The sequence below is a fragment of the Paracoccidioides lutzii genome (genome assembly GCF_000150705.2).
Source record: "Paracoccidioides lutzii Pb01 unplaced genomic scaffold supercont2.7, whole genome shotgun sequence".
Lineage (NCBI taxonomy): Eukaryota > Fungi > Ascomycota > Eurotiomycetes > Onygenales > Ajellomycetaceae > Paracoccidioides > Paracoccidioides lutzii.
In genome coordinates this window covers 989,813-1,003,975 of record NW_015440953.1, presented here as the reverse complement: position 1 = coordinate 1,003,975, position 14,163 = coordinate 989,813, and the positions used below count along the sequence as shown (strand labels likewise).

Sequence of the window (14,163 nt, the reverse complement as noted above, 5' to 3'; positions counted from 1 at the left end):
GAAACACGATGAAAGCTTGGGATATTAAACGTTTGAAAAAGAAAGACATATCTTCCAACTCAAACCCTTCCTCAGCGTCTTCTCTGCAACCTTTTAGTTTCCCCCCCCCAATCCCCTTCTATGTTTTATGTTCTATATCAACAGATCGCAAGACCAGCCGGAGACCAACGGAACGCCCACCAGCAGGATGGAAACCCCGTTGATTGACGGGACAGAACAGCTGTCAGCTGCATCTGTCTGTAGCTTTCATTTGTCTATTTATACACGTTGAGCCAACAAGGTTAAAATCTTGTCCGTGGTTGTTATTGGATGATGAGCACCGGCGATTGCAGATGCCTGTCTGTAAGCAACCATGGGATGCTGGTTCTCGAGGTAAACAGCACGTCAACAATTTTGGTGGGTGATGGGGAGGTTCACCGTGAAAGGCAGTTAAGGCTGGAGTTGCCAACAGAACTGACAGCTTGGAAGCAAGGTTGTTTTTTTTTTTGATAAATATGTCTTTCTAGTTTGCTCGCAACCCATGGCGATTGATTGGTTTAAGCTGACAGTCGGAGATCCGAATCCTGCAGCGGCCTGCAGCAGGCGACGTCAAAAATAGGTTCTGGCAATCTATCGATCGTTCAAGATAATAGATTAGACTGTTAACGTAGACAGGAATAATGAAAGGGCCCAATGGCTCTACTTCCAAGGTTTGATCGTTATTCATCTCATAAAGTGATGGGAGCGGCGTGGACATGGAGAGCATGGTATGGCCACGGGCAATGTAACGGCGGAGATAAAGGGGGAAAAGGGCCTGTTAGTTACAAGCTCTCTATTATTAGTTATCCCCGCATTTTGGCAAACACTGCCACTCTCGTCATCACGGTATGTACGTATATACCCTCTGTCCGCGAGGTTGGGACGGGAGATCAGCAAGCCGCAGTATTTGGGGAGTGTGAGAAGCTTCGAGAACAACCCGGCATTGGTAACAGAGAACACGCAACGCCTCTCCGGATTGGCTTGGAAAGCCGGCGGCTGTCATGGACGCGGCGATGTGCAGAATATGTGTCGTTAAACATCTCGCAGCGCGGGTTGGACAAGAAAGAGGCTCAGGAGATTTCAATCCTACAAACTCAAACTCCTCACTAAGCGCGCCTTTTTGAAGGCGATTGGACAGAAGAGAAAAAGGTTGGTTCGTTGGAACTGTTGAAGTCTGCTCGCACAGTTCTGCTTGTGGTTCGTGCCTTGCAGATGCTTAATTACGTTACTGAAGATGGGCTGAGTTTCGGGATATCCGCGACCCAAGGTTCTCTCCCGAACTCAATTACTACGACATGCAGCGACTCCAGTGAGGGGAGAAGTTGAAGAAGACTAATTCCAATGGACCAGCTAACGTATTCGCAGTCCCGTCACGTCTGCGATAGAACCCCTCGCGATCTATATCTCCTGACATACGATTGATGGGTGGAGCATACAGAGCACGAGCATCACTGGCGCAAGGCCTGTAGTTAACTGGTTCGCGGGGACTGAGAACTCTCTCTTAAAAAGCATAAGATTGATGAACATTTCATGTGCGAAGTGTGAGTTCAATATTTCCGAAACGATATAAAACAACATTTGCATTCTTTTCTTCCAGCCCGTCCGACGTGTTTATGCTTTGCTCGCTGCTTAGTGCGATGCACCTATAGCAATATGATCACTTACCGAGAACGAAACCTGGAATGCTGGGGACGCTCCAGGACGTTCCCTTCCACTCTTGCGATGCTGATCCATCTTGACTCTGGAAATTGTTGTGTAAATAGAAATGAGCTGAAGAGACCTGGCCGCCGGACCGCTGGGAGAACGACCTCTATTTCCGCCGTGGCGTTGAGAGCTCCCAGCCGTTCTATTGTTGGGAATGCGACTCTTAACTGTTATACACCTGTCTGGACTCTATCAACATGACGAGATGTGCCGGAATGCTCGTATTTTTACTCCAGCACGGTCATCCTCGCCCCCTTGAGAGACTGGATCGTGATATCGGACGTTGAGTTGCGATATTGCCAGCAACTCGATGCAGTTCCAATTCTTTGCTCTCTTAATATATATATATATATATACATATATTGGGACCCTGTGGGTTCAAGCTTTTTAGCATGCCTTTTTCCAGTCGAGGGTTGGTGTACTGGAACCGCATCCAGCTGCGTGTGTCTTTGGTTTATTTGAGCATACGTTCCTTTTGCTTCCAGACATCAAACAAGAGCCCGTCTGATACTATCTTGCTTTGATTTTGCATGGGCAGATCTTTTCCCCTGAGGTAACATGTCTTCCATAAATAACACGATCCGTTTCTAGGCATGTCTTTTGACTTTGGTGTGCATTTTACCCCATGAAGGCCATTGCCCATCCCCACGCCTCCTTTGGTCCCGTTGTGTGGAGCATATTGAATGGACTTTCCAAGTATTTCAACAGCTCATTGAAGGACTCTTTCACCTGTCTCTCTTCACAGCATCATGCGTGATGAAAACTTTCTGTTTTCTTTCTCTTTGCTACAGCAAGGATCATAAAGAAGAGTAACTGGAGAGATATGCATTTTTGCACGACATTTTCCTATTTATAGTGCATGGATTTCTTGATTGTCAAAAGCGCTGCTTTTTTTATGTGACAGTCGCTATTTTGAACTACTTCTTCAGAGAGACTTCAGCAGCTATCTTTCTTTCCATATGAACTGCAATCATCCACTCCACTTTCCTTGACGTCCCCTTATATGTGCTTCCTGTGGCAGGCTTTTGGGAATGGAAGTGATGTTCTTAGTCCATCTAATCATCATCTACTTATTGCCATAAATGCCCAATTGCCAGTCTATTGCTTTGTGCCAACCCCCAACGTTTGGTGATAGACTGCCGGAGCCTTCCTCACCCTCCAGTTGGATTGACTGCATTGGATGACGATGAAGGAAGAAGAAACGGATAGAATTCTTCCTGGCGGAGTCTTCGCGATCCTTCAACCATGATTTGCCCTCTCAACTTTTCTGTATCAAGAAGATATATATTTATATTAAGATACGTACATATAGAAGAGGAGCAGGGCGGGGGCAGGGAAAACCAAGGAGACAGTCAACACATCATCCCAAGCTGGCTGCCTTAGCGATGTGTTGCTATCTCGTTGCTATTCACAACACTGTTATGATCTCTGGCTAATCTTCTTTCGTTTCTATCCACATCCTGTTGTTCTCCGTTCGTCTCGTTTTCTTGTTTCGTCGCATTAGAACGTTTGAAGTATTGTGCCTCTCCGCAAAGAGTTCAGGCACAGCATCTTCCACTGGATCCAAAAAGCCCTTCTCAGAGTCCAGCCCGAAAACTCTCAATCCGCTGAGAGCTCCTCCTTTCCATTTTGCGCGTCTCGTTCTTCGAATCCCTTTCAAAGCAATCCAGTGTTTATTCCCTATTGAGCCTGGACTGCTCTAATTCCCCCCGCCCCAACCAAACATCATTTCTCCTTCTCCATCCACTTTGCTGATGGCATCCAACTTGGACTCTGGGGTGGGATTTGCCAGTTCGCTGGTACCTCTTGGAACTCCAGCATCGCCTCAATCCACACTCACGTTCGAGGGTATGCCGTTAGATGTGCAACGTATCATTATGGATAATGTAAGGATCAAGTTTGTGATCTTAGTGATATCTTGCGTTGTGCTAATAGAAACTCACAGGTCTCAAGGCAGGATATCCTAAATATGGCCAGGGTGAAGGCTTTGTCCAGCGCAGCTCGACTGTGTCTGTACACAACGGTTTCCCTGCGTCTCGCACAGCATGAGGGATTCATCGAGGATCTGAATCGTTTCAAGGCGGCCGGATGGCACAATTTGGCCCTTGTGCAGAATATTTCAATTCTCAATTCGAAGAGGCGACGACGCGACCCGAGAACGGGCCAGGTTCTTCCCCATTATCGTTTTAATCGTTTTGGTAACTGGGTGGGGAAAGACCTGTGGACGACAAATAGCGAAGTTTTCAATCAGGAAATCAGGTCTTTGCTTGTTAACATTCCTAATCTCCGTAGCGTTCGGTAAGTCACGTCATTATAAATCTTTTCTTTCTGTCAATTTTCGGTTGTCAGCTAATCGCGCTCTGGCCAGCTGGTTTCATGTATTTAAAATGAGTCATGAAACTTTCGCTGCCATTTTTACGGCGCATATTAATACACTGTCCAGTTTAGAGACGAATACACTTACTGGTAGCGAAGTTGCTATCCTCCCTTGGAGGCCTAATTTAGTGCAATCCCTGCCTCTATCGATTGGGTTGCACAATTTAAAAATCGTTGGTCGGAATGGAACTCTGAATTCCTCGCTTCTGAATTTCTTGACTCGTCTTGCTCCCCGTTTCGACCATCTGGTTCTCGGGGATGAACTCTTGCTGCACACCTTGGATGACGCTTGGGGTGGACGGCCGCACCGTGTCTATGAGAAACCGTCTGTAGGCGACGTTTTACGGCTTTTAGCTGGGGCGACGAACACACTTGAGAATCTGTCAAAGTTGGACGTCATTGGCATGGAGGTCGCTCGAGCTCCAAACCAGCAGGCTACCGATGCTGCCCTTACTTTGATGAGTCTACAGGAGATCCATGGATCGGCTATCGATGTCACCCTATTTCTGGACCAAGGAGTCCCCTTACGGCCGACTATCGATCTATATAATCTCCGGAGGCTCAGCCTTATTTCCTGCACCGGTACTGAAGGTCTTTTGACTGTACTCTCACTGCCTGCCCCCCATACAACGCTTCCGTACGTGCAAACTCGGATGCGGTTGAAGGAATTCTGTATTCGTCATGAGTTTAGGCAGCGAGGAATTAAAACAGCCTTGGAAAACTTTTTACTGTCGTTCAGAGGCCTTGAACTCCTTTCTATACTCCTTGATGGCGTGACGTGCAGGATAAATCCCATCGAGGTTCCTAATCACGAAATGTTCATGGATGTTCATGGCCCGACCTTGAAGGTTCTCGTTTGGGAAATTCGGAAGCACCAAGGCAACACTCCCGTCGACGTGGAGGACAGTATCTCTGGCGAGAGTTCTTTTCTTGAATACCTAAGCGAGACCTGCCCCAACCTCCAGGAACTCGGCCTCGTCCTAAACATGAAACTTCTCCATCGAAGAGGTCTTGCGATGCGCAGGATTGCCTCTCACACCCCGTATTCCATGCTACGACTACCGCATCTCAAAACTCTTCATTGTCGTGACATTTTCATAACGCAAGGTCGACTATCTACCCCTGGTTTCATTGTCAATGCAACCAAGTCAATCGCGACGGCATTTCTCGACTGGGGATTCCATATCCATGGTGGCGCATCGTCATTGGAACTACTGGCCGTGGGCCCGATGCATACTCGTGATCGTTGGATTCAGAACCATATCAGACAAGACTACACCCATCGTCCGGAAGCTGGTCCCATATTTTATGACGTCAGAACATACCCAGATAATTTAACGGGCGTCTCACATCTTTTGAACCCTCTCCTGAAAACTAGACAACCTAATGGAGAAATTGTGCTGGATGAGGTTGAAAACATAAGACAGCATTACAAGTATACTCGTGTCTTTGACTCATACTGGCTGCGATAGAATGCTGTGTCCTTCAAATTCAGAAATTGAGTATACCTAACATCATTTTCAGCTTGACCATCTGCTTGTTTAAGTTAACTTGAGAAATTAACTTTTCTGTTTTCTCTCTTATAAGTCACTCTCAACTGCTCTCTCAAAGTTGAAGTATTCCAACGCTGAGCTTTCATAGCCAATGTCCATTTTTTGCTTTGTTATTCTTTGACATAACTATTACATTTTTCGATAAATGTTTCACCTGTTTTGTTTCTTCAGCATACTCTTTGTTATGCAAGTTGCTTCATTGATTTAAAGAAGATTATATCCTTCTATATTTATTCGCCTCTCTTTTTTTTCTTTTTCTATCTCATTTTGTCAACTGTTTTCTCTGCCATCGCTCCTCATCATCTTCTATGCCATGTTTTGCAATCCTTCAGCTTCCCCCGTTTGTTCTCACCATTTTTACCTGCAATATGTCTGGACTGTTTACCATCTCTTCAACTCATCGTGTCATTTTTTATTTATTTACTTATTTATTTATTTCATTTTCCTGTCTTCCCTTCTCTTCTTCTTTTCTTTTTTGGACTTTCTCAGAGACAACCCCGATATCCCGTTCCCGCCCTAGTAGAACTGCCGCTTGTCTTCTCGCCCCATCATTTTCAGGTTGTTATTTCTCGATAAATTCTGTTCAATCTCTCTCTTTTGTTTACTCTCAGTTGGTCCCTTTTCCTGTGTTATTTTTCTCTTTGTAGAATTCTACACACTCAGAGTCATCGGTATTTGGAGTCGAAGGGCATCCCACCCCTGGACGCCTTTTGATGGAAATTGCTTGTTTGTGAAATCAAGACATTGGGTTTTGTTCTTGTTTTACTCAATCACTCTCTAACCTTCCGAATCTTGCTTCTTCCTCTTTCTCATTCTCTTCTCCTTCTCCTTTTTTTTTCGACTGTCAAAGTGCGAAATTTAGGTCAATGATGGAACTAACAAACCTGATGTGATATGCTCCCTTTCTCTTTCGCGTGTGTTTGGCAGTCGGTGACATATACTTCGGTGCTATATTTGATGTTTGCGCCTCCTGTTCCTCGCCAGAGGACACATGGCGCTCTCCATGTCTTCGGGAATCGAACAAGATGGGTTCTTTCGTTAAACAATCATTAGCTCCATATTTGTTCTGAAGCTAGCTCACAACACGATACTTACCCCAATATCCCCTGATTCTACTTTCCCTGTCTACGGTTTGCCATTCTTCCCGGAGCCTTTGTATCGGCGTCAATTCTTAACTCTCCCGGGTTGTTCGCTTCCAAATAGTACCTCCAGCTGACTACTTTTGTGTCTCTGTTGTAGAATAACATATTCAAACTCCTGGACAATGGTCTGTCATGTTTGTGTTCTGGAGAAGATCTGGACTTATTTGATTAATTATTGTAAGAATGTAACTATCAAGTGGTATAGAATCAAAGTAATTGTACCTGATAATCATCTTACTTTCAGAACTGTGATTAACGATTTCATCAACCCTTCAATCCTAGTCTTTCATTTGCTCTGGTTTGTTATTAGGAAGATAATAAGAACTTAAAGATAATTATTCTTCAAAAGGTAACAAGGTATGTATACTTGACAGTAATGCAATTGTTTGGGTGGTTCCACTAACCTTAAAAATAAGCTTAACATAATCACCCACTGATCACTCTCCAATTTTTAACCACTATTGTCCCTCGCCATGCCATGGATGTGAAAACTATTAAGAATGAGATCACGTTCTTATATCATCAGTTTGATCGAAAATAGATGGTTGAAGATAATTTAGCATGTTTTGATTGTTACTTTGAACTTGCATTGAAAATTACTCTTCTTATTTTGATTCAGAATGACAGTTGAGAGTTCCTATTCTTGCTGATAGAGATTTACGCAGATTGAAAGCTGTCTCTTATCTACTCTTATATATAAAGAGAAATCTAGAATTGCGCAAAAGAGCTGACTAGAGAATCACAGTTTTAAGAAGAATCAGGCTCATTTTGAAGCTTAGAGAATGAACAAAGCAGCCATGGATAACTGCAACTTGAAGTGATATCAACAGATCTTGGATCAGTAGTTATATAAAAGAAAAAGACGCCCAGGGAGTAGTTATTGATTACTTTGAATAATCATTTCTCTTACATCAATACGAAATTCCATTTAATTATGTAGATAGGAATTGAACCTTACTAGCTGTTCTTTCATCTCACTCTGCACACATCAATTAGTATTGAATTCTTTGAATCACCGACAAAATCATACTGAAGTCAGCATTAATTTCTAGCTAACTTCAGATGGTGAGTTTGTTAGTTAACTTAACTAGTTACTTGGGCGTTGCTGAGTCAGCATGCAGATGCTTCCAACTTTTCAACATTTCCATGACTGCAAAATCTTATCAACCACCTCAAACATCACAGGAGGGACACTGTGCGGGCTGTCTCTCTGCGCATGCGTAGATATTTTTCAAAGCCTGTCCACTGGGCGTTTACCCTGCGCCCATCATGGATTCGATCCTGCTGGCTAACTATCATTGGCGGAGAGGAGATATGCAGACCCAATCGACCCAGAGCCCCTGACCGACGAGGACCCATACGATGGCAGAGCACGAGCCCTGTCGTTGGTGAACTCTCATCCACCATATATGCATTGTCAACGGCACCCGGACGGGCCGCTATTGCGATCATTCGCGTCTCTGGACCGGGCTGCGTTCAGGTGTGCTCTCTCAGAATTTTCTCTACGCTGTGGTACTGTGTCATCCTGACCTTGTTCCCTCGGGTTTTCTAGATATATAAGGCGCTGTGCCCTAAAAGTCCGCTTCCGACACCTCGAGTCGCAAGCCTTCACACACTTTACGATCCTTTGCTGCGCCCTTCAATCAACACCATCCTTGACAGAGCAATGGTGTTGTACTTCCCAGCACCAAAGACTGTCACTGGGGAGGATCTCCTTGAACTTCATGTCCATGGTGGCCCTGCTGTGGTAAAAGCTGTCCTCAATGCGATTCCCCGATGCGCAAAAGTTGATTTTACGGGGAGTAACTTCCCACTGAGCATCCGATACGCAGAACCGGGAGAGTTCACCCGTCGTGCATTTCTTAATGACCGTTTATCTTTACCCCAAATCGAGGCACTCAGCAATACCCTTTCCGCGGAGACGGAGCAGCAACGTCGTTTAGCTATTCGAGGAACAAGCGATGCTCTTGCAACCAGATACGAGCGTTGGCACCAGCAACTAATTTCCGCACGCGGTGAAATGGAGGCTTTGATTGACTTCTCGGAGGATCAGCATTTCGATGAGTCTGCCGAAGAATTCGTGTTGTCTGTTACTGACGAAGTTCGAAATTTGGTTCGGCAAATTAACCTGCACGTTGAAAATGCGTCCAAGGGTGAATTGTTGCGGAACGGAATTAAGGTTGCCCTTCTTGGGGCTCCTAACGCCGGCAAAAGCTCGCTGTTGAACAGAATTGTAGGAAGAGAAGCAGCCATCGTGAGCAGTGAGGAAGGTACTACAAGGGATATCGTAGATGTTGGCGTCGACATCGGGGGATTTTTCTGCAAGTTTGGAGATATGGCCGGATTGCGACCTGATCATTCTGCCCAGGTTGGCCAGATGCCCATCGGTGCAGTGGAAAAGGAAGGGATTCGAAGGGCAAAGGCCCGCGCGTTGGAATCAGATGTCGTCATCGTGGTTCTTTCGGTAGAAGAATGCGACGGTGGGACGAGCGCGAAGCTGGTCCTTGAGCCTGAGGTTGTTGATGCCGTTCGAAGCTGTCTCACCTTGGGGAAGAACGTGATTGTGGCGGTTAATAAGGTAGACAAATGTACGACATCCACGATTACGGCTGGAACGCGGGAGGGTTTTTTCGGTCGCTTGGCAAAGGAAATTCGTTCCAAATTTCCCCACGTGGCGGAAGATCAGATAATTCTAATCTCATGCCGGGAGGCCGAGAACGAGCAATCTGAAACTCCCGACCCCGGGAATATACAAACTCTACTTGGTGGATTAATTCGCACATTTAAAAAGATTTCAACACCAGCTGAATTGGAAAATGAAGGCGATCAATTTGATCAATTATATTGGCAAGACTCTTTGGGAGTCACACATCGGCAAAGTTCTAATCTACAAAAATGTGTCCAGCACTTAAACGACTTTCTATCCCAAACCGAGCAAACTCCTGAAAATGCTGAAAACGCTGAACAAATTGAGTTGAACATCGACATCGTAACGGCGGCAGAACATCTGCGATTTGCGGCTGATTGTCTAGCGAAAATCACAGGTCGAGGTGAAAGTGGAGACGTGGAGGATGTCCTAGGGGTGGTGTTCGAAAAGTAATTTCCCCCAGCACTGCATAGTCCGCGTTTTACCGTGATAATGGCCTTGATACTGACAAAACACCCGCACCCAGATTCTGTGTTGGCAAGTGAGTGTAGATTTCAGTTTCGCTGAAACTCGATGTAAAGGAAACGGCCCGCAAACAAAACTCCGTCGTGTCGTCGTAAAGCAAGTCGAAACCATTCCGTCTCGTCCATTTGTCTTCCGTTTTGACGTTCTCCCATTCCCTCCTCGCAAGTTCGAAATCTTTTTCCTCCGTCCGTCCCACTCGTCCCCTCATGCTGTACTATGAATCATCGCATTCCTCATCGTTCACGTCATTGTAACCGCCCCTTCCCCGCATATATAATGGCATAGGCGCAGAGGATACTGCTTGGTCGTTGGGACTGTTATAGCCTCCACGTCCCATTAGAAGTTGCATTTGGATAAAAGGAAGGCAGCGAGGAGGTGCGCGGTTGGTTTGCATACAGATATTGTCTTTTCAAGGCGTGCGCCAGATGTGTAGGCAGCTATGCTTGGAGGGATACTGCTATTATTTGATATGGGCGTGGAAACCGTGAGCCGGTTTTCACGTTCTCGATGTTGGTTTAGTTGTAACCGCCGCGACCCATGTGGTATTTCTTGTTTGTTGATTAAAGGTTTCGTCGAGTGTTTTGAGTGATTTCCGGATGATAGATGGATTTATCAATCTAGGGATATTCAAAGAGATGGGATTCAACACAAAAGAATTAAAAGTTAAATGCAAAGTTTAAGAAGGATATGAATTATTTATGTCTTTTTGAATGAAAGAATTCGAAAGTGTAATTAAAATAGAATAAGTGTTTATACTGATGATGAAAAAAAAATAAAATAAAATAAAATAAAATAAAATAAGATTCGAGCAGAGAGGGAAGAAATCTTCACGTTATATATAGCGCCGTTTGTGTCTTCTGTCAACATTCCTGCCTAGATCTACGATTTGCAGAGCAGCCATACATAAACGCCATCTGGGAGCTACAGAGGAATACATCGGATACCTAGGCCCTGAGGTATGCATTTCCCTGTTCCTGTTTAATGATCCCAGTCAGCCGTCATCCGAGAGCAATGTAAAAATAAAATGTGTCATACAGTGAAAACAGCCACAAAAACGGACCCAGAAACAGCTAAACAATAAATAAATAAATAAATAAAAAGGGAAGACAAAGATTGCAAACGAAAATTGATTGGAAACTGAAAATGAACTAAAACGAAAAAGAATTTCGCGGAACAAACGAACAAGTCGCAGGGTTCCCCATTGCATGCCATACCACCCATGCAATCCCGTTCAATCAGCAGGCACACACTTACATGCATCCATACACACATACATCCGTACATAGGACAGAAACGTGAGTAGTGCACGGCGTGATTTGCAATATTTTAACTACTATGGCGTCCGTCCAAGCCACGCTTCAGACCCTCTTCTGTGGCTTGTTAGGCTCCCTTGCGCCCGCTGTGTTCCCGCCCGGTGCTGTGCTGAAAGTCGCAAACGTAGACTTGTTTTGTACACGGTGTGCCAATACTAGCTTGGACCGGGAGGATCATGACGGGCCAAGGGGAAACCGGAAACGAAACTAAGCCTTAAATTCCGAGTCATACCTTTTGATCTGTAGAGATGGGATTGGGGGTTTGGGGGGTTTGGGGGAGTGATGGGGCTTGTTTCTGCCTGGCAACTTTGGGCCAGGCACCAAAGGCTAATAAAATAAGATTTCAATAGGCTTTTTGATCTAAGATTCGTGATCAAGTCCAGTTCTGAACGGATTGATGGGTACAGCAGATTCGTATTTCTTTACGCACGCAACCTTCCCAATGCTTGAAACTAGGTTGAGAACAGTTCTATATACCGTATGCCTTGAGAGATAACAATGATGAATGAATGCATCACCGTGAAGAAAGTTGCGCTTGGGAGATTTGGGAGGACGCGATGGCTTTGATATCACGTGGCTCAGCCGCAAGTCACGAGCTGAAGGCTAAAACTAAAAATAGACAGACACAGCAATTAAGGTTCCAACTAGGCCTGATTAGGCCCTGTGCCCTAATTAGTAATATTTCGCTTTTGACTTGGGCTCGACCGCAATCTTCGGCTATCCAAAGTCCAGATTAAAATAACCTACCTGAAAGGCGCTGGATACGCTTGAATAGAATATTTTCAGACGGAATCATATTGGTGAGAGTATGGATTCCATGTCATGTATCCAGCAGGGTATCGTTTCAGCAGAACAAGCGGCGAGACTGAGAACCGAACTCGCGAGTTCTCACGAGAAGCATGACTAACTCTAGGTAACCGATCAGTTAAGGGAACTCGTTACACGGGAAGGTGATGGCGATCATATCTGTCCAGATCTACCCATTATTGAAGATTATATCGAAGGTGGGATTCTTGGGAAATAAATGCCGACGCCATTGGAAAAGTTCGGATACGAAAAAATTCGCTTTTCCGCTCGTCATAACATCCATAGACGAATGATCCACAACAACTACTACTACTAGTAGTTATAGCTGCTCCTTCTCGGGAGAATAAAGAGTAAACGCGGAAAAAAAAAAAAAAAAAAAAAAAAAAAAAAAAAAAAAGAACCTTGCCGTGGACGAATCTGCCTTGTCAAGTCCACGAATCATTCCCGAAACTGGAAATCAAGCGGGTCCTCTCGACTCAACTGACAGCCGAGCCGGAACTAGAGCGCACTACGGACGCAAGTCATGACACATCTCGGACTTAAGCAAGCAGCACGACGGCACTTGCCCACCAGTCCAGCTGTCCAGGGACAAATCCTCATATGTGACACGCCGATTGGTTTCCAATTTTATGGGCTGAAGAAACTGGAGATTTACAGATGTGGCTTGGATCCCCGTCCAGGAACAAAAATCAGGGGTTTTGATGCTGATTGAGGAACAGGTAGTATACGGCATTCAATTTAATATTTCGTTTGACAGATGAAGGAATAGTGCGTCAAAAGACAATTTTGATCGTTTGTTCTCACCTGGAGAGCCATGAGGATGGAGGAAAAAGAGGGAAACCAGACAATCAGATCTAATTCCACCCGGGCAATTGTGCATGCATTAAAAAATCTTGAGTAAATTAGTCACTGCGCATGAATTCCTGAGCAGGGCTAAATTTGTACAATTCGGTCGGGTACAGGATTTCTATATAGTTGGAAGTTCGCATTGCGCTATTAGCATCAAGAAACAAAGATAAATCAATGTAAGAGAGCGAAGCGGGTTTCAAATTTTGAAAGGAATTTTTATTCTCTTCCGCCTTTATTTATTATTTTTATTTATTTATTTATTTTTTGGATCGAAGGGACAATGAACCGTTTGTGGCGCTTCGAGACCCGAAACATCCCCCACTGTCAATAGGTCAAAACGGTTGATGAAAACAATGAACGGTTCGTCATTCTGCGCTCGCTGCAAATGCGTTATTTCCTCTTTGTTAAACAGAGGCTTATTTTGAAGCACTCTGAAAGCGCGAACGGGTTAATAGATAGTTACCTAGTTAGTTACATATATGGATTTTCTTTTTTTTTTTTTTTTTTTTTATTTATTTAAAGGAATAAGATAGAGTACATTGGAAATATTCTAGGAACATACGTAGAGAAAATTGAGCTGATCACTCCTCTAATCCAGCTCTTGTTCATTGATCCATCTTCAAAGTATACGAAGCAAATAGGAGCACAGTCTTCCCTCCAGATAGTAAACCCATCCATAATGGAAATTAAATAGATAACTAATTACCGGACAAAAACATCATGCAACCGCCCTTTTCAGATCGATCTGTATTTTCCTCGTGTTTTCCTCCAAACTGTTCCGTATGACTTTCAAAATAAAATACAAAAAAAAAAGTACTTTGGACTGTACAAACGCCTGTCACGGTTGGTACGGCAAGCTGCCTGCACTGACGCCATGCGGAACTTGTGTTATGAGTCTACGCCTGTAAGCGGAGAGCTACAATGTAGAGTTTTCCGTGAGACTGTTTCAGGTCGCAATTTCAAATGCAGCGTTGAAAGAAAGTCAAAATGAGCAATAATGAATAAAAGTTAACTCTTAGTTAATGCTTGCGCGGGACTAATACTGGAACCTTTGATTCTCCAGCCAGCATCTGGGTGGAAAACAACTTATCCATTGACCGGGTGCTTACTTATCCAACTGAGTCACTCAATTGAATCAAGCATACTTCTGGTTGAGAACACACGTCCCGAGAAGATGGAACAGCCACTGCGAAGTAGGGATCTGCAGCCATCGTTCGGGGGTATGGTTA

The 14,163-nt window shown here is 44.5% G+C and overlaps 4 protein-coding genes across 4 annotated transcripts; 3 read left to right on the top strand and 1 right to left on the bottom strand.

The window, feature by feature from the left end:
- Window positions 1-672: 672 nt before the first annotated feature.
- Window positions 673-1,128, top strand: PAAG_11656 (hypothetical protein; the record flags this gene model as incomplete). The annotated part of the gene is made up of 1 exon (XM_015847263.1): window positions 673-1,128. The coding sequence occupies one exon, from the start codon at window positions 673-675 to the stop codon at window positions 1,126-1,128; it is 456 nt and encodes a 151-aa protein (XP_015703172.1).
- A 2,348-nt stretch (window positions 1,129-3,476) lies between these two features.
- On the top strand, window positions 3,477-5,570 carry PAAG_03609 (hypothetical protein; the record flags this gene model as incomplete). Its single annotated transcript, XM_002795018.1, has 3 exons — window positions 3,477-3,608; window positions 3,668-4,020; window positions 4,091-5,570. The coding sequence occupies 3 exons, from the start codon at window positions 3,477-3,479 to the stop codon at window positions 5,568-5,570; spliced, it is 1,965 nt and encodes a 654-aa protein (XP_002795064.1).
- Window positions 5,571-8,009: 2,439 nt separating this feature from the next.
- PAAG_03608 (tRNA modification GTPase GTPBP3) lies at window positions 8,010-9,893 on the top strand (the record flags this gene model as incomplete). The annotated part of the gene is made up of 2 exons (XM_002795017.2): window positions 8,010-8,273; window positions 8,346-9,893. 2 exons carry the CDS (start codon window positions 8,010-8,012, stop codon window positions 9,891-9,893), a joined length of 1,812 nt encoding a protein of 603 aa, XP_002795063.2.
- Window positions 9,894-13,187: 3,294 nt separating this feature from the next.
- PAAG_03606 (hypothetical protein) lies at window positions 13,188-13,612 on the bottom strand (the record flags this gene model as incomplete). The annotated part of the gene is made up of 2 exons (XM_002795015.2): window positions 13,188-13,365; window positions 13,497-13,612. The coding sequence occupies 2 exons, from the start codon at window positions 13,610-13,612 to the stop codon at window positions 13,188-13,190; spliced, it is 294 nt and encodes a 97-aa protein (XP_002795061.2).
- Between the last annotated feature and the right edge of the window lie 551 nt (window positions 13,613-14,163).